Below are 23,686 nucleotides of genomic sequence, written 5' to 3'. Positions count from 1 at the left end.
GACTTCATGGAAGTCTTCTGACGAAGTCTCCCTTTCATAATAGATCTGAGCGTTTTGGTAAGTTCTTATGTCTGATTTTTCTTCATTTGGTAACTTCTTGTTGTATAAAGTTCTTACTTTTTCCCAAACTAAAACTCTCCAAACCCACTCTAATCTCTTTGACTTGAAAACACCAAACTTTATATGAATTTTTCAGTTTTGTCTCATGTCTTTCTTACTAATCTATCTTTTTTGCAGGTTTTTAATTAGATGGTACTCATCTTCCACTAATTTAAAGGTAGGTCTATTATTTTTAGATATGTATTTTTGTGTGTTCTGTAAAGGTAGATTTATCTAATCTTCCACTCATTTTTTTCTGTTTTTAAGCCATTTGAACGTTTTTGGATATGCAGATTTTTCAGATCTGGATTTAATATGCAGGTTTTTCAGATCTGGAAGACTTCTGGGACGACTTACCTGTTAGTCGTCTGGAAGTCGTCTGGAAGTCGTCTGGACTTCTTGGAAGTCTTATGACAAAGTCGTCTGGACTTCCTGGAAGTCGTCTGGACTTCCTAAAAGTCGTCTGGACTTCCTGTAAAGTCGTCTAAACTTCCTAAAAGTCTTCTGACAAAGTCGTCTGAACTTCCTGGAAGTCGTCTGGACTTCTTAAAAGTCGTCTGGACTTTCTGGAAGTCTTCTGACAAAGTTTTCTTCCATATCAAGTGGAGTCCAAGCTTGTCTTTGTAGAGGAATGATCTATAATAGTTTTGTTTGTGGTCTGTTTTGTGAATTGCATGTCTACTCTTTTAGTTGTGAATTTTTTGTAAAATCAGTAATAATATTTTCCAAGATGTATTAAATGTGCTAACAATGTGTTTACACATTTACAAATCAATGAAATAATAGACTTCCTTTTTCTTATCTTTGGATCTCTCATATGCAATAATAAACTCCAATGGCCTTTTTCTCATCTTAATAAACAAGAATATTGGTAGCTTCATATTGATACAACATTTTAAGAAGCATTTTAACCCTTCTTCCAACTCATAACAATAGTCATCATTATTGTCTATAACAATAATACTTAAGAGATGGAAACAAACAATAGTAACTAGTCAAAGCATATCATATTTTTTATAAGTTTGCGTAGAAAAACTTAGTCAAATTTAGTAAAACTAAAGGAGAGAACATATTTTGTAAATATGAGTTTTACATATCTTGAAGTTACTTATCACTCTTAAAAATACAAGTTATTCAAAAACTAACGTAGAAGACTTAAAAACTAGCGGAGAAAACGCGGACGACTTCAATCTAAATTGTCCAGACGACTAAACTATACGTCGTCTGGTCAACGTAGAGGTTATTTTTGCAATTGACTTTGAAATCTGTTATTTCGGACGACTGAAAAATAAGTCGTGTACTATTGTTTGGTTAAAAAAAAACTCTAAAAAAGCTAGACGACTTACATTTCAGTCGTCATAGGTTAGTTTTGCATTTGACTGGATTATTTCAGAAGTTTGATTTTTCTGGACGACTTACATTTCAGTCGTCTAGTAAAAATTAAAATAATAATATTTTTTTAAAAGTAGACGACTTACAGTTAAGTCGTCATAGGTTAGTTTTGCAATTGAAAAAAAAACTTCTAGATTTAATTATATACAGACGACTTATAATTCAGTCGTCCACGAGACGACTGAAATGTAAGTCGTCCAGGATTTACGAGGTTTGACCATAATCTCGGAAAAAAATCCTGGACGACTTACAAGTAAGTCGTCTCGTGGACGACTGAATTATAAGTCGTCTGTGTATAATTAAATCTTGAAGTTTTTTTTTCAATTACAAAACTAACCTATGACTACTTAATTGTAAGTCGTTTACTTTTAAAAAAATATTATTATTTTAATTTTCGCCAGACGACTGAAATGTAAGTCGTCTGGGGAAGTCAAACTTCTGAAATTATCCAGTCAAATGCAAAACTAACCTATGACGACTGAAATGTAAGTCGTCTAGGTTCTTTGGAATTTTTTTTGAAACCTAACAAAAACAGACGACTTAACTTTCAGTCGTCTCAGGTTACAGATTTCAAAGTCAATTGCAAAAATAACCTCTGCGTTGACCAGACGACTTCCAGGTAAGTCGTCTACAGCCAGACGACTTCCCAAGTAAGTCGTCTGACGAACAGATCTGGAAAAAAATTCGATGTCATACCTTAAATTGGTGAGATAAGTTCCTTAGCATACATAAGGCTTCTCCAAGCACACAAAATCACAAACAAAAGTAACCCACCCAGAATCGTTAGCTTCTATGACTCTATGAAGCATAAAAAATTTAGAATCAAAATCTTGGATTTTTTTAGCTCATTGTGGAGAGAAAGTGGGAGATATGTTGTGTTTAATTCACAAGAATGGAAAAAGAAGAAGGGTAAATCGATTTTGGGAGCATTAAAAGCTTCAAATTGGTTGTTCATGGTGGTTGTGGTATTGATGACAATGACAATCTTGTAATTACTTGAAGATGATGAGGGTGAGAGAGTAAAAATGTCATTTTCGAAAAGAAAAAAAAATTGATGGCATTTTCGTAAATTATATGAACTTATGGGGTGAATAGGGCAAAACCAATTTTCAAAAAAAAAGAGGTTAGTTTGGTGTTTGACTTTAAGTTGTAGGTCAATTCTGCAAAAAACCCTTATACTAATCGTTTTCAAGTACTGTAAAACCGCAAAACAAGTTACCCTGTGCGTCAAATAATTAAGGAGCTTGTTTTGGAGTTTGGGAAAGTTAGTGTTATTCCTTTCCTGATGCGTTTCATGCAAGTATTCTTTGAGATTGTTTATTAGCTAAGTAATCAAGTCCAAAAGGTTGGGATATTTTTATACATGTAAATGCGCATCTATATATATATGTGTATGTTTATATAACTAGATATATAAATTATTAAGGAGAGACCGCGTTGAACTTGCAGTTCGAATACGAATTTATTCTAGTTTTTCTCGTCCTAAATTATTTATTGGACTTACGTCTTAATGGTTTTAAATTTATAAGAAACTACGTATACGTCTCTTTGTTGTAAGCTCGAAAGGGAAAGTCCATGCTCTTAGTTTTGGTATTTTCCTTCGTAATTTTCTGCTTCATTCATTTTTGAAATACAAAAAGCTTTTATATATACGTCTTCTCGTTGGCAGAGAGATTTAACCAAATTTATTTATTTTAGTGTTTTCTGCCTTCTGTTATTATCTTATGATTTGCTATCACATTCGAACGTTAAAAAATGTGTATGATGGGTACATTGGATGATTTAGGGAATTTAAAATAACTTTGATTCATAGTTGTGAGTTCGTGTCCATTACCTTGCGTTTTCATGCAATATATTATTTCCTTGACGGTTGATATAGCTAAACGACTACGTCTTTTTTTTTTTTTGAACACAAAAACGACTACGTCATATAATTAAAAAATTGTATTGAAAAAGTTTACAAACTCATAAGATTGGAACTTCATCAATGCCCAGCTGAATTAGTACACGCACTGACTTCGTCAAAATATAAAACCAAATTTTTTTTGCAATATCGAATTTAACATTTTACCAAAAACAAACTGCAATATCGAAGTATGCACTATAAGTCTATAATGATTTTAATGGATTGTTCTTTCGTCTCATATATTTTAAATTTTATATTACAAGTTACGTTATTTTCATTAAATTGTTGGATTCTCAACTTTTGGCTGTTCTGTATGTTATTCCATTCCAAAATTTCTTTTGAATACTTGAATCCAATATTGGAGCGATTATACCAGAGCGACAGGGAAGTCGCTCGCGGTTTCATCACCGGAGACGCGAGAACGAGCCCGGAGCGACCTCCCGGAGCGACACCACGAAGTCGCTCGCATCTCACACCCTCTCGGAGCGACCTCCCAAGCGACACCCCGAGGTCGCTCGCGTCTCTATGGCGAGACGACACGAAGCGAAGCTGGAGCGACCTCTCAGAGCGACCCACTGAGGTCGCTCCCGAAGGCCGGAGCGACTTGCCGGAGCGACATGCCGAGGTCGCTCCGCGCCTATTATCTGCTCGATTTCTTTTTTACTTAAGGGCCTTTTGGTCATTTCATTATGCACGTTTTTACATTTCAAAAACCTATGTTTTAAACATCTTTTGTAGCCACGAGAGGCAGATTATCTTTTATCTTTTGATCTATTGAGAAATACACAAGAACTCTCTTGAGAAGTTCATCTCTTGGATTTTGATTGTTATGTTCTTGTGTCTTGTTGATTTCTTATCTATTTCTCTACATGATTAATCTGAAATCCAATATGGGTTTAAGAGGAATCATGGAGATTAGTGAGTAATCACCTTTTGAATTCATGGGTTAGGGAGATTAAGGGTGATTAGGTTAGAGCTAGGATGTTTTAGTGTAGATCATTCATATTTCCTTGCTAGTAGAGTAATCATAATGCATCTTCTGAGTTGGCCACTCAGTTGTTGATCCTTAGGCATTTCTCACCCGAAAGGTGTTCGATGAAATGCCCGAGACAACTCTCCTAGGCTTTTAGTATACTTTGCCAAAGACATTTGTTGTTAAAGGTGCTAAGATAGCTAATAGACTTGTTAGTAATGATTGCTTTCATATTATTCAACCAAAGACATTTGATGTTTGAGATATGTTAGCAAATGAGCATTCATCTAGACATAGAGCTTGCTTAGAATTGTGTCTAGGCTTAAGGTTGATAGTTTGATTGATCATTTGCCATCCTTAGTTCGATACTTGATCACCCAAGGTCTAATCCCTATGCCCATGAGTTCTCTTTTCCTTAGTCAAGAAAGTATCATTCTGTTATTGCTTTCTAGTTTTAGTCATAGTTTAAAACCCATCTAAATCATTGGTTGCACTTAGATTAAGTGAGTACTTGCATTCTCAGTGCTTTGATATCCCTCAGAACTGGTTCGACAATCATTTATACTACAACATTTGTCTTAGGAGCCTTGAAAACTCCTAACATCAAATTGGCGCCGTTGCCAAATTCTGAGTAGATTTGAACATTGAGATTTAGTCACTTGCTTGAGACTAAGTCATTTTTATTTTCTTTTGTTACTGATTCTTCTTCACCTCCCTTTAATCTACAGGTGTATGAACTTGAGGAGCAGGGGTCCATCAAACCTAGTTCCAAGAGCTGCAGACATCAGAGCTTTAGAGAGAGAGTGTGCTAGAAAGAGAAGAGAAGAAGAGCAACAGGCTCACTTGCAGAGATTGGACACTGATATGGAGACATACCTGATGATGGGAGAGCATTCCACAAAACCAACAGCGAGCAGCTCGACCCATTGGCACTTACGACCGCCCCAACATTCATGGTCATAGATTGGGAATCCGAGCACCCGCTGTGGCAGCCAACAACTTTGAGATCAAATCAGGACTCCTCAACGTGATCGAGAACAACAAGTATCATGGCTTGGCTCTAGAGGATCCATTTGATCACTTGGACAGGTTCGACAGCTACTGTGGGTTGTCAAAAACCAATGGTGTGTCCGAAGATGCCTTAAAGCTCAAGCTATTCCCTTTCTCTTTGGGGGATAAGGCACGTCAGTGGGAGAAGTCTCTACCCAGCGACTCCATCACCACTTGGGATGACTGCAAGAAAGCATTCTTGGAGAAGTTCTTCTCTACTTCAAGAACTGCTAAGCTGAGAAACGAGATTTCCAGCTTTCAACAGAAGAACTTGGAAGGCTTCAGTGAAGCCTGGGAGAGATTCAAGGGCTACCAAGCTCAATGCCCACACCATGGCTTTTCTAAGGAGAGCTTGCTGAGCACATTCTACCGTGGTGCTCTTCCTAAGTACAGAGCCAGACTGGATACAGCTAGCAATGGGTTCTTCTTGGGGAGAACTGAGGAGGATGCAGAAGAGCTGGTTGACAACATGGTAAAGAGTGATGCAGTCTACAGTGGAGACCACGACAGAGGCAGTAGAACAGATGATAAGCAGACGAGGAAAGAGATCAAAGCTTTGGAAGACAAGATCGACCTCCTCATTGCTGAAAAAGCAACCCAAGAGCAGCTGAAGTTTGTTGGTAACTCCAAGCAGGAAGATCCACTTGCTGTCAATGAGGTTGAGGGTTTGGAAGGTCAAGAGGAGTTGTGTTTCATCAACAACAATGGTAGCTGGTACAAAAAAGAGCCCAACTTTCAGTACAACAACTACCAACAGAAATCCTATCCAACAACCAACAGAGTGGCTATCCGCCAAGAAACAACCAGCAAGGCAGCTATCAGCCTCAGCAAAACCCCTCGTCTGGTTCCTCTGCTCCTCAAGAGAGCAGCACTGATACCTTACTGAAACAAATCTTGGAGTCTCAGACTAGAAGTGAGAAGCAAGTTGGTTATGAGTTGAAGAACCTTCATTCCAAGATTGATGGGAGCTACAATGAGCTCAACAACAAATTCTCACACCTTGCTTCTACAGTCAGGAATTTAGAGAATCAGTTTGCTTCCATGAACACTCACCAGAATCGCCAGCAAGGATCTCTACCTGGAAAGTCTGACCAAAATCCCAAGGAGGCCAAAGCTATCACCCTTAGGAGTGGTAAGCAGTTACCTCCTAGAACCCTCACCAAGGATGCTGAGAAACTAGGTGAGGGGGTTGCCATCAACATAGATGATGAAGTGGTGATTGTTGATGAGAAGATCAATGACGAGATCTTGGAGAAGATAGTGGAAGCCAAAGGTAAAGGAAAGGTTGGAGAAGAGAAGAAGACAGTAAAGGATGGTGAAGTTGTTACTCCAGCAAGTGAAAGTTCTTTTGTTCCTCCTCCCTATGAACCCAAACTTCCATTCCCTGGTAGATTCAAGAAGCAGCTGCTAGAGAAGTACAAGGCTCTGTTTGAGAAGCAAATGAGTGAAGCTCAGGTTGCAATGCCCATCATCGATGCTTTCATGTTGATTCCTCAATACAACAATTTCCTGAAAGATGTTGTAGCTGCAAAGAAGAAGGAGATGGAAGGCATGATGATTCTTACCCATGAGTGCAATGCCATCATCCAGAGGCTTGATGTTCCAGAGAAATTAGAGGATCCAGGAAGCTTCACACTACCTTGTGCTCTTGGACCTATGGTATTTGAGAAAAGTCTCTGCGATTTGGGAGCTAGTGTCAGCTTGATGCCTTTGTCTGTTGCAAAGAAGCTTGGATTCACTCAGTACAAGAAGTGTAGACTCTCTCTGGTGTTAGCTGATCGTTCAGTGAAGTATCCTGTGGGCATCTTAGAGGACCTCCCTGTGAAGATTGGAAGGTATGAGATACCTACAGATTTTGTGGTGCTTGAGATGGGTGAGGAGGCTCAAGATCCATTGATTCTAGGAAGGCCATTCTTAGCTACAGCAGGAGCTATTGTTAATGTGAAGGAGGGCACGATTGATCTCCATTTGGGTAAAGAGAACATCCTCCACTTTGACATCAAGAGGAAAATGAGGAAACCAACTGTGTTCGGGCAAGCCTTCTACATTGAAGAGATGGGCACTCCTGCTGATGAGCACCTTGAAGAGTTACCACCTGAGGACGACGAGGAGGGAGCATCTCCCTCTACTCATTCCCTATAGAAGGTAACCCACCACACTCCCTTGTATATACCATTTCATTTTTGCATATTAGTCTTCTTTTCGGTATCTCTCTCTCTACTTGACGACACAGAGACTGTGTAACTCAAGTTTGGGGGAGGTACCAAGTATTTGATCATGTTTGCTTTGATGTTGTTTCATTGAGTCATGCATGGCATACCTATTTGCATAGATAAAAAAAAAAAAAATCAATCATTTAGTTTGCATCATTTGCATTTTTAGGAGAGTCTAGAGCATATAGGTTGCATTCACTTGCATTGGGAGCAATGATTTTGAATGCCTTGTAAAGAACACTACGTTGCACCTGACTAGCTTTTGCACCTCTCAAAAAGACTTGTATGTTTCGAGCCTTGAAAACTCTTCCTGAAACTTGTTGATTGCTGAAACTCAGTCTTTGAAGCCAACTACAACCTTATTTGAACTGAACGAACTTAATGCTTCTTGCTCATGGTCCCTTGTGTACTGAGTCATGGCTATACACACTTGAGTTGTCACATCTTTTATGCCAATCTTTTTTGACAAACTCTAGTGGTTGACCACTCCCAAAACCTTTTCCTCCTTTTAAGCTTTCATTGTTTGATGAGTGAGGCCTTTTTCGGAAAGTCTTACATGTGCATAATGTTGAGAGTATCGGGAACGACAATGCTTGATCTTCATTCTTGCTAGATTGGACACTCTATTGTCTAGCTATAGGTGGGGGTGAGTGTTGTGATTATGATTTGGGAGAAATGAAAAAGGAAAAGAATAGACTCTTTGTGCTTAAGTGAATTGTTTTATTGGGATAAGTAGAGAAGCCTCTAGCTCAAGTTTTGAAAAGTCTTGGCCCCCAGCCTAAAAAAAAAAAAAAAAAAAAAAAGAAAAAAAAAAAAAAAAGAGAAAAGAAAAAAAAAGAAAAAGAAAGAAAAAGGGGGCTAGCAAAGTTGTTAGGAGCTAAGAAATGTTTTGAGGTTGTGAAAAATCCCTTGTAGATTTCAAAGAGAAGGAGTTAAAGTTCTTAGGATCTTTTGGTGAGAGATGTGAGTTGGGTTTGACATTTGGGAATGATTGTGTAATTGTATGTTTGGGAAAAGGGTAGAACAATGGAGATTGAGCATTGTATGCATGAGTTGGTCCCTTTCTTAGATATATTATGTGCAATGTCAAGGCTACTTGTTTTGAGAGTAAACCACCTTAAAGATCATATGTTTTGAACCTCTTGAATCACTTGAATAAAAGCCTTCCCTTACCCAACCAAATGACTTGGACCAACTGACCATTTGCAAGAATTCACCTGATGTTTTGTGCTTAATGAATGTGAGAGTTGGTTGATTTGAATGTGTGGATGCTTGATGATGAGTGTAAGAACAAAAAGAGTTAAGATAGGCCTAGAGAAGCTAGAGTGTAATAAGAGAGTGTGCTAGTTGTGTTTCTTTTGGCTATGTGCTCCCACCTTCAACCTCTCTCCCTATGAGTTCTAGAAAGTTCACTTGTGGACAAGTAAAAGAACAAGTTTGGGGGAGTTGATATCTTGCATATTTACATTGTTTTATCCATTCATTCATAAACATTTTCATCATATAGATTAGGATTTAGACATGTTTAGGTTGCATTTTGCATACATATGTCTCTATCAGGTATTTGAGTACCACATGGAGTTCTGGAGACATTTGGGTGCATTTGGAGCTCAAAAAGGAGTGTTTAGAGTGGTCATTGGGCGAGCAAGGCATGGAGCGACCAGTCCGGAGCGACACCACCAAGTCGCTCTGACCTCCCTATTGGAGCGACCTTACCAGAGCGACAGGGAGAAGTCGCTCGCGGTTTCATCACTCGGAGACGCGAGAACGAGCCCGGAGCGACCTCCCGGAGCGACACCACGAAGTCGCTCGCATCTCACACCCCTCTCGGAGCGACCTCCCAAAGCGACACCCCGAGGTCGCTCGCGTCTCTATGGCGAGACGACACGAAGCGAAGCCTGGAGCGACCTCTCAGAGCGACCCACTGAGGTCGCTCCCGAAGGCCGGAGCGACTTGCCGGAGCGACATGCCGAGGTCGCTCCGCGCCTATTATCTGCTCGATTTCTGTTTTACTTAAGGGCCTTTTGGTCATTTCATTATGCACGTTTTACATTTCAAAAACCTAGGTTTTAAACATCTTTTGTAGCCACGAGAGGCAGATTATCTTTTATCTTTTGATCTATTGAGAAATACACAAGAACTCTCTTGAGAAGTTCATCTCTTGGATTTTGATTGTTATGTTCTTGTGTTATTGTTGATTTCTTATCTATTTCTCTACATGATTAATCTGAAATCCAATATGGGTTTAAGAGGAATCATGGAGATTAGTGAGTAATCACCTTTTGAATTCATGGGTTAGGGAGATTAAGGGTGATTAGGTTAGAGCTAGGATGTTTTAGTGTAGATCATTCATATTTCCTTGCTAGTAGAGTAATCATAATGCATCTTCTGAGTTGGCCACTCAGTTGTTGATCCTTAGGCATTTCTCACCCGAAAGGTGTTCGATGAAATGCCCGAGACAACTCTCCTAGGCTTTTAGTATACTTTGCCAAAGACATTTGTTGTTAAAGATGCTAAGATAGCTAATAGACTTGTTAGTAATGATTGCTTTCATATTATTCAACCAAAGACATTTGATGTTTGAGATATGTTAGCAAATGAGCATTCATCTAGACATAGAGCTTGCTTAGAATTGTGTCTAGGCTTAAGGTTGATAGTTTGATTGATCATTTGCCATCCTTAGTTCGATACTTGATCACCCAAGGTCTAATCCCTATGCCCATGAGTTCTCTTTTCCTTTAGTCAAGAAAGTATCATTCTGTTATTGCTTTCTAGTTTTAGTCATAGTTTAAAACCCATCTAAATCATTGGTTGCACTTAGATTAAGTGAGTACTTGCATTCTCAGTGCTTTGATATCCCTCAGAACTGGTTCGACAATCATTTATACTACAACATTTGTCTTAGGAGCCTTGAAAACTCCTAACATCAATATGTTGTATTTTGAATTTTAAAAAAAAATATAAATTACTAAACTGTTAAAAGTCTCAAACAAAATTTTATTATCAATGATTTAAATTTTTGGTATAATAAGATATAAATAGTTATAAACTACATGAGTAAGAAGTCTTATTTAATAAGTGTTATTATTAATATATATATATACATCATTTAATTAAACTACATATCATATAAAATACAAATTATAAATTGATATATGCATTGAACAAATATTGAGAACTTAACTAATATTTTAATTTTGCATTCAATTAAAAATATTTATAAATTACTAAAACTATTAGACATCTCAAATTAAAAAGTTATTAATGGTTTAAATTTTTGCTATAAGATGACAAGAATCATAAAACCATATGATTAAAACCTTTGTTTAATGAACAACTTTACTAAAAATATATTTCATATCTATGTTAATATCATTTAAATTTAATTATATTATATAAAATGGATAAAATTGATTTTTTATTTATTTACCATAAAATTATCGTTAATAAACAATAGTCATTGTTTGATTTATATGCGCAAGCCAATTTAATTATATATGTAATATTACCGATTTTTCAATATTTCAATATATATTTATTATTTTATTATTTTATAATATTTAAAAAACATAAAATAAATAATAATATATAAATTATTATTTATATATAAAATGTTTATCCCGCGCATTATGCAGATCTTAGCCTAGTTTACATTATTAGCAAAAACAAAAAAAAAAACAAAATAACAAAAAACAAACAAGTGAAAAGGGCTGTCTTCAAGGATGCCTTCTGCGGAGGTGTACTTAGGCGCTAGCCGTGTTCCCTCCGGAGTGTCCGGATTACCTAGATTATCAAAAAAAAAAAAAAAAAAAACAAAACAGTTTCAAAAATCATTACTCGTTTTTGAAAGGTAATAGTAATTTGAAGAAAAAATATACCCGTTAGGGACAGCTTGTTTTCAAATGTATTTAAACCAAACCAGAGGAGAGCCTCGCGTGTGTGTCTCTAAAGTCTCAACGTCTCTCTCTCACATAACACCAAGCGATTAGAGTAAACATATATCAAAGGTAAAAATCTCGATGAACCACCGATTGCTCTTTTACTAGGATCATAGGATCGTAGAGAACTAGGTTCGATGAGTTTATGGAAAGCTAGGAATGAAATTAGGGTTTAGTTCGAATCGGTTTATTTTTTTTGGTTAGACCCAAAAAGATCAATTGATTCTAACCGTCTAGTTAACCAATTTGCAGAAGCGGAGATGGCGGAAGGGCGCGATAGACTCGAACGACAAATTGATTTTGCATCATTGTTTCTCAACAGACAGCGCGGAAGGATCTTCGTTGACGATGAAACTACATGGACTGTGCAAGCAAGAGGTGGTATTTGGCGGCGTGGAAGGCCTCGTCCTCGTACTCGTACTCGTCCTCGTGCTTCACCTTCAAGGAGGGCCCTCGCTGATATCACTGATGTGAATAGGGTTAGCCTAGCTTCACTGAATTTTAACAACCAATTTTGCTTAAGGCTTGCTTGTTTAGCCGTAATCTTTTGTGCAGGTGGGTACTGAGAGAAGGAGAGCAGTGGTTGGCCCAAGGCCCCTCCTTGATACTGCTGTTGTTAGGGTTAGACTCGCCTCACTTGCTTTTAACAACGACTTTTGCGTAAGGCTTGCCTGTTTAGCCATAGTCCATTCTGCAGGCGGGTACTGAGAGAAGGAGAGCAGTTGACCGTGTACCACTGGCTCAGCTCGAGCTCAGGTATTCTGTGGCCAGTGCTGTTGCATCCGCTGGAGTCAACCACCCCTCTTCCATCGCTTGGGTTCAGCAGAAGTTGCTCTCACTCAAAGAGGAATTATCTGATGGAGAGGAGGCCCTCACTCCAGAGCTCCTCAACTATATAGATCAAGTGGGGATTTATCTGACGGAAGAGCTTGAGAAGCTGAAAAGCACACCAAGTGCGCAGAGAGCTGAGAGGGAGAGGAGGATTCGAACATTGATGTCCATGAGGTGACCGTTTGGGAACTCTTCACACTCTGAAAAGTAGGGATCATAGGCGTAAAAAAAAGTTGACGATGATACAAAGAGGGACGAGTGGATATCATATCACGGAGAGTACATACTCCACGTTATTACCAATGTTTGTGTTTTAGGCTTGAGAGTTAAGATTACATTTGCTTACTTTCTTTTTTCACTATTTGTGAAATTTGAAGATTCTTTTGATACTAGTTGTTTTCTTTTGTACCTTTGGCATGGCCTGTGTAGTAGCGCTATTGATTAGAAAATTATTTGACAACCCATCAGTTTCACTTCCTCTAATCTCTTCTTCTTTGAACCGCTTCCTAATTCACATTCCAAAACCGAATTTGACCAAAGTAGTTTTAATTGTTGTTGTTTCCCAGCAACATTTTGCTCTTAGCCTACTCATTCTGTTCCACTATGCTTGTTTTTAGCTTCCAAGATTTTCTCAACGTGATTGGAATTGTTTCACAGACCGTGATCAAGTATAGCCTACAAAAAAAACAACACTAATTAATTATCCAACAGTGCCATACGTGAGGAAAAGGGAAGTGTCTTTGCTACTTTTCTAACGTCTTTGGTTCCAATTCACCTGAAACTATTCAAACCAACAAGATATACTACTGCATATTCAGAATACAAGAACAAAGACCATTTTCAAGCTTTTGTGTGCAAATTGTAAATGCATCACATCAAACAAACTGAAAAGTACAACATAGCAGAGTACCGCAAAGATACTTCAAACGAAAGAACTGAGATTGAAGGAGCCAATCATGTTTGCGAGAGGCGAGAGCAGAACTCATATCCAGCTCAAGCTGAAACCTTTGAAGTTTAAGCTGTTGCCTCAAAGCACTTGCTCTGTTGTTGCAGCAGGTTGCTGCGTCTGCTCACAGCCGTAAGCTGACGTGGCAAGGGATTCCCAGAAGCATCAGAGACGGTCACAGGAAGGTCCGTGATAGTCACGACGGTTTTGGAGAGAAGAGTAGATGATTCCAAATGATGTTTCATATAGGCTCTGTAATGATGATTTTAATTGGAACTGAAACGGATGATGTACATAGCAAAGTCTTGAGAGCTATGAGATCAAAATCTCCCCGTGATCAGGTTGAAAACATTATGTTTTGAAATATTACAAACTCCTTCAGTCTTGTAATTTTCCTGATTTGTTGGAAAAATAAAGATAGTTTTCCTTTTGGTTCTGTTCTTATATCAAAAATTGGTTTTTATCTTTATTGGATCATCATACAATATAACTCATAATACTGAAAGATGATTTTCGATAGGGGACATTTTTTAAAAATGCGAGGTTTACGTGGGACGCACGAAACGTTTTTAAAAATGGAAGATAATTTGCATTTAGGTCAAAGTGTGACGTTTCTATTTATAGTAACAAAGATGAATTTCTCTTCAGACTAGATACAAAGTGATTTCTACTCGAATTCTTATCGCCGGTCAGTTGATTATAGTTTAGGCCCGTTGGGGCCTACACTGATAAACGAAAATATTGAGCTTCTTATTCCCTAGAAAGGAAAGAATCGACGTGGCTTTGTTGGAGCCTGCCTTCAGCCTTTAGCATTATCGACTATAATTAATCAGCCCGACAAGGATCCAATAATGTTGGCTAGAGTGTACTACCGGATATAACAGCGTAAACGCACCGCACGGACTAGACAAAAATAAATCGCTAGCCTAATGAGTAAGTAAACATTCAAAGAGATGCTCGAGCTTTGTGTAGTGCACAACATGGACGATATAAATGTAAGACATAACCATGAATTAGACCCAAAGATATAACTTTAAACCAGATCCAGTTCCCTTGCTTGTCTAAAAAAGGAAGTTGTACAATAACCATTTCAATATGTCAAAAGTTTTTAATATGTTTCTGGTACTGTGTTTCACTCATTCGGTTTACAAGATTCATTGGATCAATAACAAAACGCAGCTCCAACTCTATCACGGGGGATGAGTCTTAGTTCAGATCCATGCTTCAGGAATACGTATCCTGCCATCAAACAAACAAACACACATTAGCTTTCCACTTAAGAGATTGACAATAAGTGAGCTTAGAATGAGCTACACAAACAAATAAAAGTAAAAAAGAAAGAGCACGAGTAAAAGCCAATTCAAGAACTCAAAAATGTCACCTGCGCCTGTTGGGGATTGATCCCGATCCCATCTGCAGACATGAATACAGATACATCAGCAATCTTGAGTATTGTTGACAAGAATAAATCACTGTTAGATCTTTAGGCAATAGAAAGCTTCAGTTTTTAAACTTTATAGACAGAGAAGTAGAGTTACATGCAATGATATATATATATATATGATCCCATATCTAAGAGAATTCTCCTGATTACACAAAACATATGAACATGAAACAGACAAAACTTGAAAAGGGAAATGGTGTTCATGAGCTTCTCGAATGTCCGGTTTGCACAAATCTCATGTATCCTCCAATTAATCAGGTGTGTGTGCGACTGTTCTACTCTTTCTCCGACACTCAACTTACTTTTGTGTAGTTAACGTTGACATCTAGGTTTGTTAATTTTCCCATAATGTCCCAATGGCCACACGTTATGTTCAAGCTGCAAACAACAAGTGCAGAACACGTGCGCCCTACATGCCGTTACGAGCTCGGCAACATAAGATGCTTGGCTCTCGAGAAGGTTGCGGAATCGTTGGAGGTTTCATGCCGGTACGAGCAGCACTGCAGGTTGAGTGTTCAGTGACCGGAGACATTCCATCCCTTGTTGAGCATCTCAAAGACGATCATAAAGTCGATATGCATAGTGGTTGCACTTTCAACCACCGTTAATGTCAAGTCTAATCCTCAAGAAGTTGAGAATGCTACATGGTTTTCTTTTTTTTTTAATTAAAAACTAGATATGAGTTGGTAACTTATTAATGGTTTGTGAACCAACATATTCATCCCAAAGATAAACCCAAGAAAAATTCAAAGATTAATAAGTATTAAAAAAGTTTGGGACTCACCTACAGAAAGAGAAAAAAAAAAAAATAGAAAAAGAAAATGGTAAATTGTGGAAGAGAATTTAAAAGAGGGAAACTGAGAATAATTTGTTTTGATTGGGGCAAAATAGATTATTCTCCCGAAATCCTGCGCAAAGAACAAACGTTTAGTTATTTCCTTTTTTTTTTATCAACAAAATAGTAAAATTGAGTTATTTCCTTATATTTGTTGAGTGTCGGTTAATGAGGCGGGTTATAAATAGAGGTGGTGCAACGAGGTGATTAAAGCTATTACTTGTTTCTTTCTTTTTTCTTCCCGAAAAAGCAACGAACAAAACGTGAGAGAGAGAGAGAGAGAGAGAGAGCAATGAACACTTGTCGAATAGTTCTCCAACGCAGGTTCCTTCCCGTGAGCAACTCCAAGAAGGAAAAAGTAAGTTTCTTCAAATTAGGGTTTTGATCCTTCTTTTTCTGAATCGAGTTTGTTGTACTGACTTGTTTGTTTGTTTTTTTTTGTTTTGTTCTTAAAGTTTGACAGATTCATACCGAACAGAGCAGCCATGGATTTCGACTATGCTCACTTGGCTCTTATGGAAGAAAGAGAAGAAGAAGAAGAGGTCAGTTCATCCAGAAAAGCTTATAGAAAGCAATTGGCTGAGACTATGGGTCTTAACCGAACTCGAATCCTCGCATTCACCAACAAACCACCTTCTTCTACTTCTCTTCACCATCAGCATCAGCATCAGCATGAGCCTCCTCGACGCATTCCTCAGCGTCCCGAGAGAACTTTGGATGCTCCTGGCCTTGTGGATGACTTCTATCTCAACGTTCTCGACTGGAGCAGTGCTAATGTCCTAGCCGTTGCCTTGGCCAACTCTGTTTGTCTCTGGGATGCTTCCACTGGCTCCGTGACTACGCTTGTCACGTATGGTGAAGACCAAGGACCTGTCACAAGTCTAAACTGGGCGCATGATGGTATCAACCTTGGAGTTGGGCTCAACAATGGTCAAGTTCACATTTGGGACTGTGTAACCAAGACTCTACTGAGAACATTGCAAGGCTTCCACCACACACGAGTTGGGTCCTTGGCCTGGAACACTCATATATTGACAACCGGAGGAATGGACGGACGTATCTTCAACAACGATGTGCGGTTCATGTCATACCCTGTGTCTACTTACAAGGGTCACACTCAAGAGGTCTGTGGGCTCAAGTGGTCAGCATCTGGTCAGCAAAGCTAGCTAGCGGCGGAAACGACCGTCTAGTACATATATGGGATCGTTCTACTAGTACGCAGTGGCTGCACAGGCTCAGGGGGCATACATCTGCAGTTAAGGCTCTCGCTTGGTGTCCTTTCCAAAGCGATTTGCTTGCATCTGGCGGTGGTGCAGAAGATAGGAAGATCAAGTTCTGGAACACTCGCACAGGGGCTTGCTTGAATTCGCTTGACACTGCTTCCCAAGTCTCTTCTCTCTTGTGGAGCAACAATCAAAGAGAGCTGCTTTGCTCACATGGGTCTCAGCTCACACTGTGGAAGTACCCGTCGATGGTGAAAATGGCTGAGCTCTCTGGTCATACGTCAAGAGTTCTATCTATGACCCAGAGTCCAGATGGTTGTACTGTAGTTTCAGCTGCAGGAGACGAGAATCTGTGCTTTTGGAATGTTTTTGGACTACCTCACACCACCGCCAAAAAAACTGTTCCAAAAGCAGCTCATGAGCCGTTTTCTCATGTCGCTCGTATTCGTTGAAAACTCAACTACCAGAGGTTCCTTCTCCAGCCACTGTATTGACTAGAAAAATGTCCTCAAACTAGTTTTGTAAAAGTATATGTTGAATAGAGAGCTTTTTATCTTTTATTTTACAAGTTACGAATTTACTATGTTTTGATACTTAAGAGATTTGTTCTCTCACTTCCAGTCTCATCATTATTTTAGTGATCGGGTAGGATCTTTTAATTTAACTCTTATCATCTAAATTTATTTTGGTAGGTTGACAATGAAAAGATAGAGTGCGAGGCTTCTGCATATCAGAAGAAACTTTTAATGAAGAGGGTTGAGGATTCGCTTGGAAACATGAAGGTGCTGTTTTGTGCTCTGCGTATTGTGTATTCAGTTGTTTCTTAGTTAGTTTTCTTTTTACAGTCGCGTGCAGTGCACAACTCAGTGATGGAGCTTCGGAATATATATCACAATCATCCATATCTCAGCCAACTTCATACAGACGAGGTAATAGAAATTTACATAAATGCAAACAACTTCTGGTTAGGGAACTAAGGAAAGTTTTGATGAAGGGTCTGCGTAAATCACTCTCTCTCTCTCTGGTCAATAGCTGAGCATTATCTGCCTCCGGTAATAAGACTTGTGTGGGAAGCTTGAGATGTTGGACCGGCTCTTACCCATTATCTTCCTGAGCATTATGCTGCGCCAGTGTTGCCTTAAATGATATTATATCCCCAAGGATAATCATTGCTTGTAGAATATTACCTGTGCATATATATATATATATTGGCTTAATTTGTTTCTCACTATGGTTACAGGGTCAAGGTCAAAAATTTCTGCACCTATCCCCGCTCGTCTTGTTTGCAAGAGAGGTTTGTGAGTCTTTTTTTGAACAGAATTGCACCTTGCTTATTACTTAAAACTGGCAAAATTGCAACTGACAGAGGATGAGTTGAAAAGATTGTCAGACCGATTCTCCCAAAGGCCAAAGGCAAGGAAGGACTGAGCCAATGCTACATCAAATATTCTGGGTGCTGAAAGAGTTTGCAACTGGTAAAATTAGATAACCTGCCTGGAAGCATAGACAATCACAGCCACTACAGAACCTGTAAACGGGACGTGGCAGGCCACAAGCAACAGGGGATGCGATGCTAGATCATCATCAGTTATGGTTCGATGTGGTCTACTCCAAAATACATCGGTTTGGAAATAAAATGCGATGTTGTTGTCCAAGATCAACCATTTCAACCCGTCAGTTGCACAGTCGTCTGCCAGGAAAAAAGAAATGAAACATTAGTATTGGTGGTTCTGGAAGGAAACAAACTACTGATGTTGCTCGTGTCATTTTCAGAGAAAGCATAAAGTTGGGGAGCCTTCTGATACAACGGTAACATTGAGCCAGATGGAAAATCTGAATATGCACATAGCCAAGACCAGCATGGCGCCGGTGTACATGGCTAAGAAGTTTAGTTACAGCTTGGAAGTTGGAGCTCACAGCTGTAAGCTGACGTGGCAAGGGATTCCCAGAAGCATCAGAGACGGTCACAGAAAAGTGCGTCATAGTCAGTACAGAAGAGAAGAGTAGATGATGATGATGATCCATGAGGCCAAAGCAAAATGGGGAATAAGAAGAGAATAAAGATATAATAAGCTCTCTAATGATGGTTTTGATTGGAACTGAAACGGATCATGTACATAGCAGCAGTCTTGAGAGCTATGAGATTAGGTTGAAAACATTATGTTTTGAAATATTACGAATTCTTACTCTTGTAATTTTCCTGATTTGTTTGAAAAATAAAAAGACAGTTTTCCTTCTGGTTCTCTTCTTTTATCAAAAATTGATTTTTATCTTTATTGGATCATACAATATGTTGACTCATAATACTGAAAGATGATTTTCGATAGGGACATTTTATCTTTGAATTTAACGTGGCTTAGTGACCTGAGGATTTTTCCTCGAAAAAAAAAGAACTAAGAGTAGATAAAAGCAAAAAGAGACAACATCAATATAAGCCACAATCTCCCAGTCATCGTCCTGAATCCACCTGAACCAGAACCATCGCTGCATGCCAACTTGTTATCATGGTACGTACACACCGGCTTCTTCCTGTACACATACACAATAACAATCAAATTAAACATACAAAATCAAAAGAGAAATACAGAATCAAACACAAAGATTAGGTGGCCAAGATTGCTAGTTTTTGGGTGCAAAAGATTGCTTGGTTTTGGTTACCTCTGCATTTGAAATTAGCAAAGGATTATAACATTTACTTTAGCCTAAAATGTATTATAGCTATAAATGTAAACACAAATATTAATAATGTTTTTTTGGTTTTAACATATATGAAGCACACAAGTAATGTTTTGGGGTTCAGACTTAAAATTATTGGTTTTCTTTTAAATGTTAAAATGTTATAGAAATTAATGTGTTTTGAGTTTTAAAATATGTATAAATATATGTCAAAAACAAATATAAACACCAAAAGAAAAAAGGATAAGACACAAACTTGGAGGAACAGAAAGAGATGACGTAATCAGTGCCGGAACAAGTGAAGATACTGGTCGGATCATCATAAGCATAGCTATAAGCAGTAGGACAAGCTTCCTTGAACATTTTCGAGTAATTTGTTGGTCGACACGTAACAGGATTCCCATAAACTCCTCTACAACAATACTCATCTCTATCGAACACATCACAAGCACTCCTACACGAAACCACTTTCCCCTTAGATTTCACGGCAAGCTCCGGCGGACACTTTGATCTCAGGTCAGCCACACAGCCGGCGACACTACAGTTTCCCTTTCCGTTCATCGGAGTCACGGACATCGGAAGATTAAACCCGTCGACGAGACTCACGTCGTAGAAATCCAATGCGGCTAACGTGAACTCGGCGAGTGAAGCTGGTGGTTTTCCGGAGGCTGAGCATTTTAGGGTCGAGCCGCATGAACCGGTTTCGCATGTTCCGGTTCCGGTTTTGTCGAAATTGCAGCCGGTTCGTCCCCATATTCGACCTGACCAGCCTACTGGCGCGTTGAAGACTATGGATTGGCCCGGTTTGAGCTCGAATCCTCCGCCGTTGAAGTTTTCTCCGGGTGTTATCGCTGGCCAGATTGTTTGGTCACATGAGTTTACGATTGTGAATACTCGAGCTGACTCCGACCATTTTGTCCCTGTAGTTTAAATAATCACTAGAGACTAGAGTTCTAATCATTAACGGATATGAATCCATTGTTGAATGTGCCAAATAAAAATAAAAATTGATAAAATTCATTGGCAGAAAAAAATCATAGAGAATGGGATTTCTCATGTAACAATTTTAACTAATTTAAGTTATATTTGTGATTTTTTATATAATAAAAATATTACCTGAAAAATAATATATATACATGATGAAGCATGTGTATACAGATACATGGAGAGATACATCTTATATATTAAAACAGAAGTCATGACTTCTTTTCATGTGTGATTTTTTAAATTTGGACCATTCCTAGAAAATATCATATTTTACATAAGTTCATTATTATATCTTTTAATATATTTATCTTTTTATTTGAAATACAAATGAATATATTTAAAATGTTCTAACAAAATCTTTTTAAAATCTTCTTAGAATCTTTCTTAAATTTACTTTCAAAAATTAGTTAGTTTTAATTTAAATTATCATAAAATATAATTAGAAATTAAAATTGAATATAGTTTTGGTTTATAAACGAAAATTTAAATAAAATAAAATTAATTAATTTCACAAATACATTTACTAATAATTTTAAAGATTTTGTTAGAAATAAATATTTAATTTATTTTAATTTTTCAAATTTGTTTTCTAATAAAATAAAAATCATGATTTTTGATGAGTGATATTTTTATTTGGACCATCATTTAAATTTTATAATAAATGTATATCACTAATGCTAATATACATAATATTTTTAACTACTTAATCATAATATCTTTTATTTTTAAAAAAAAAAAATTAAAATTCTAACAAATCTCATGAAAAAGATTATAATAAAATCTTAATTGTCATAAATTGAATATAAATATTTTCAACTAATTTTGTAATTAGTAATGAAATGTTACTAAAAGAATAAAATTATATCCTATTTTATCAATTTTATAATAATATCTATCATTTTAAAATAAAAATGTTATACTGAACAAAATATGATAAAATTATTTTAAATTGATAAGTTAACATATTTTATTTTCATAAATATAAAATATTTATGCTAAAAATATAATATGTTGGAAGAACGGGTTAATATTAGTAAACTATATAATACATGTATAAAAATTTAACTTATCTTAAACTTTTTAATATACAGTAATTTATTATATAAAGTTAATAAACATTAGAAATTACTAAAAAAATCTAGCAATTTTAATTACGGATCATGATTATAAATAAATTAAATACAAAATTGTTTTCATATATGTTGTTTCATGCATTAAAAATTTTAGTTTAGTAATCAAACGCAAATTCAATAAGACAAATATATAATAAGCAACATATATATATATATATATATATATATATATTATATATGTGATGAGTTTAATTTACAGCATGAAAACTATAAAATTATTATATTTGGCATAATTATACAAACATTTAAATATGTGAGTAACATTAAAAATATATAATAATTACGTAAAACAAATGTCTACATATATAAATGTGAAAATATATACCCGCACGGTTGTGCGGGTGGAAATCTAGTCTACCATTAAAACTATTTTGGATATTGGATAATTACCTGATAAAAGTGTTAGAAATAGTAACAAGATCCTCGGTGACAAGTTGAAACGAAGATGCATAATACTGGAAAAGCTTTAACGATCAAAATATCCTTATTCGTTGGTCCGGGTGTGGTTGGATTACGGAGAATTTCTGAGATGAGATTGCCTTTTTAAGAGAGGTATAGAGAATAACTTGCATGCATGGACAGTCTATATCTCAGATTATACTAAGGGGTTTTTGCCAAAACTAACCCACAACTTGATTTTAACCCAAAACATATACCCAAACTTGAATCAAATGCAAAACAAAACTAAAAATCTAGTGAAATTACAGCTCAGCCCCTTGTGACCAAACAAAAAAAAGAAGCCATTTTTACTAATATAGCCCCAGTAAATTGTCTGAGTCGTCTAAGATGTTGGAAGTCGTCTGGACGACTGAAATGTAAGTCGTGTGGTACCAGTTTATTTTAAAAATAATTTATAAATCTTGTAAAAAATATTTTGATGCGTGAAAAATAAAAATAAGTAATATAAACAGTTTTAAGTGATATAAATTAAGATATGATAAAATTGATTTGTTTTGAAGATAGATGAGTGGAAGTAGTAAATCATGAAATACTTTGGTTTAGGAGTTTGGCAAACATATGTTGTAGTATTGTATGTATTGTTAGGGTTAGATTTTGGAAAACTAAAATGTTTTTTTTCAAAAATTAGTTTTCACCTATATGTGTTTATTTCTGTGTATAGTAAACACTTTTCAAGTTTGATTTGATTTTATGAAGTGTTTAATTAGATAATTAAGTTTAGGGGTTATGTTTAGGGTGTGGACGACTTATATTTCAGTCGTCTGTTGAATATTTACTCGGACGACGTATATTTCAGTCGTCCACATCGTACCGAACCTTTAACTTTACCAATGTACGTTTTAAACCTAACCGGATCATTTACCGGACATATAAAGCTAGTTTAGGGGTTATGTTTGGGTCTAGACGACTTACATTTCAGTCGTCTGGTAAAGAAATTAAAATAGACGACTTACATGTAAGTCGTCCAAATATTCCCGCCTAAAATTTTTTAAAATTTTTTTTTTCCGTTAAATAATTTAAACCAGACGACTTATTTGTAAGTCGTCTGGAAAGTCTTCTATTTTAGTTTTTGCTAAAAATATTTAATTTCCCGCTAAAAATATAACTCTTCTGGACGATACATGTAAGTCGTCTATTTTAATTCTTCACCAGACGACTGAAATGTAAGTCGTCCAGGAAGTCGTCTGACTCAAAAATATTTACCTAATTAGATTTTTTTGTCTCCCTATATAAAGAAAAAATTACATGTTCTCTCTCCTCCTCTCAAATGGCTGCAACAAAATGTAATGTTCATCATTCTAAAACTCTCCAACCTCTCTCTAATCTCTTTGACTACACCTAACTTTATATGAATTTTTCAGTTTTGTCTCATGTATTTCTTAATAATCTATCTCTTTTTGCAGGTTTATTTTTTAATCAAATGGTATTTCTTCCACTAATTTAAAGGTCAGATCGATTTAATTTTAGATATGTATTTTTGTGTGTTCTATAAAGGTAGATTATCTATCTTCATCTTTGCTCTTTTAAGTCATTTGAACGTGTTTGGATCTGCAGGTTTCAGATCTGGAGTTTTGAACTTAT

At 36.8% G+C, this 23,686-nt stretch overlaps 2 protein-coding genes, 1 non-coding gene and 1 pseudogene across 4 annotated transcripts; 2 read left to right on the top strand and 2 right to left on the bottom strand.

The window, feature by feature from the left end:
• Window positions 1-5,652: 5,652 nt before the first annotated feature.
• LOC125603973 lies at window positions 5,653-5,759 on the bottom strand. The gene has a single exon (XR_007335853.1). It is a non-coding gene; the product is annotated as a small nucleolar RNA R71 (small nucleolar RNA).
• Window positions 5,760-10,569: 4,810 nt separating this feature from the next.
• Window positions 10,570-15,528, top strand: LOC125603971 (protein POLYCHOME-like). 2 transcript variants are annotated; one of them, XM_048774651.1, is made up of 4 exons: window positions 10,570-11,640; window positions 11,824-12,050; window positions 12,127-12,192; window positions 12,269-15,528. In XM_048774651.1, exons 2-4 carry the CDS (start codon window positions 11,832-11,834, stop codon window positions 12,578-12,580), a joined length of 597 nt encoding a protein of 198 aa, XP_048630608.1. In that variant the 5' UTR covers window positions 10,570-11,640; window positions 11,824-11,831; the 3' UTR covers window positions 12,581-15,528. The 2 variants fall into 2 exon arrangements, with proteins under 2 accessions (XP_048630608.1, XP_048630607.1); XM_048774650.1 differs by having other exon boundaries at window positions 10,570-12,050.
• A 377-nt stretch (window positions 15,529-15,905) lies between these two features.
• LOC125603968 lies at window positions 15,906-17,405 on the top strand (annotated as a pseudogene).
• Window positions 17,406-18,673: 1,268 nt separating this feature from the next.
• LOC111212096 (pathogenesis-related thaumatin-like protein 3.5) lies at window positions 18,674-22,159 on the bottom strand. Its single transcript, XM_048774649.1, has 3 exons — window positions 22,037-22,159; window positions 19,783-20,446; window positions 18,674-19,379 (listed from the first exon to the last, which is right to left on the bottom strand). The coding sequence occupies exons 1-3, from the start codon at window positions 22,095-22,097 to the stop codon at window positions 19,244-19,246; spliced, it is 861 nt and encodes a 286-aa protein (XP_048630606.1). The 5' UTR covers window positions 22,098-22,159; the 3' UTR covers window positions 18,674-19,243.
• Window positions 22,160-23,686: the final 1,527 nt, after the last annotated feature.

This window comes from Brassica napus, unplaced genomic scaffold (genome assembly GCF_020379485.1).
Source record: "Brassica napus cultivar Da-Ae unplaced genomic scaffold, Da-Ae ScsIHWf_43;HRSCAF=80, whole genome shotgun sequence".
Taxonomy (NCBI): Eukaryota; Viridiplantae; Streptophyta; class Magnoliopsida; order Brassicales; family Brassicaceae; genus Brassica; species Brassica napus.
Note: the sequence above shows the minus strand (reverse complement) of the source record. Positions and strands in the feature narration are given on the sequence as shown.

What these genes read in the sequence shown, in the direction of transcription:
- LOC125603971 (XM_048774651.1), top strand. Translation starts at nt 11,832, where the DNA reads ATGGCGGAAGGGCGCGATAGACTCGAACGACAAATTGATTTTGCATCA. An exon ending in ATATCACTGATGTGAATAGG is followed by an intron (nt 12,051 to 12,126) that starts GTTAGCCTAGCT and finishes TCTTTTGTGCAG; the next exon opens with GTGGGTACTGAGAGAAGGAG. An exon ending in TTGATACTGCTGTTGTTAGG is followed by an intron (nt 12,193 to 12,268) that starts GTTAGACTCGCC and finishes TCCATTCTGCAG; the next exon opens with GCGGGTACTGAGAGAAGGAG.
- LOC111212096 (XM_048774649.1), bottom strand. Translation starts at nt 22,097, where the DNA reads ATGCATCTTCGTTTCAACTTGTCACCGAGGATCTTGTTACTATTTCTA. An exon ending in ATTTCTAACACTTTTATCAG is followed by an intron (nt 20,447 to 22,036) that starts GTAATTATCCAA and finishes TTTAAACTACAG; the next exon opens with GGACAAAATGGTCGGAGTCA. An exon ending in ATCTCTTTCTGTTCCTCCAA is followed by an intron (nt 19,380 to 19,782) that starts GTTTGTGTCTTA and finishes GTATGTGTACAG; the next exon opens with GAAGAAGCCGGTGTGTACGT.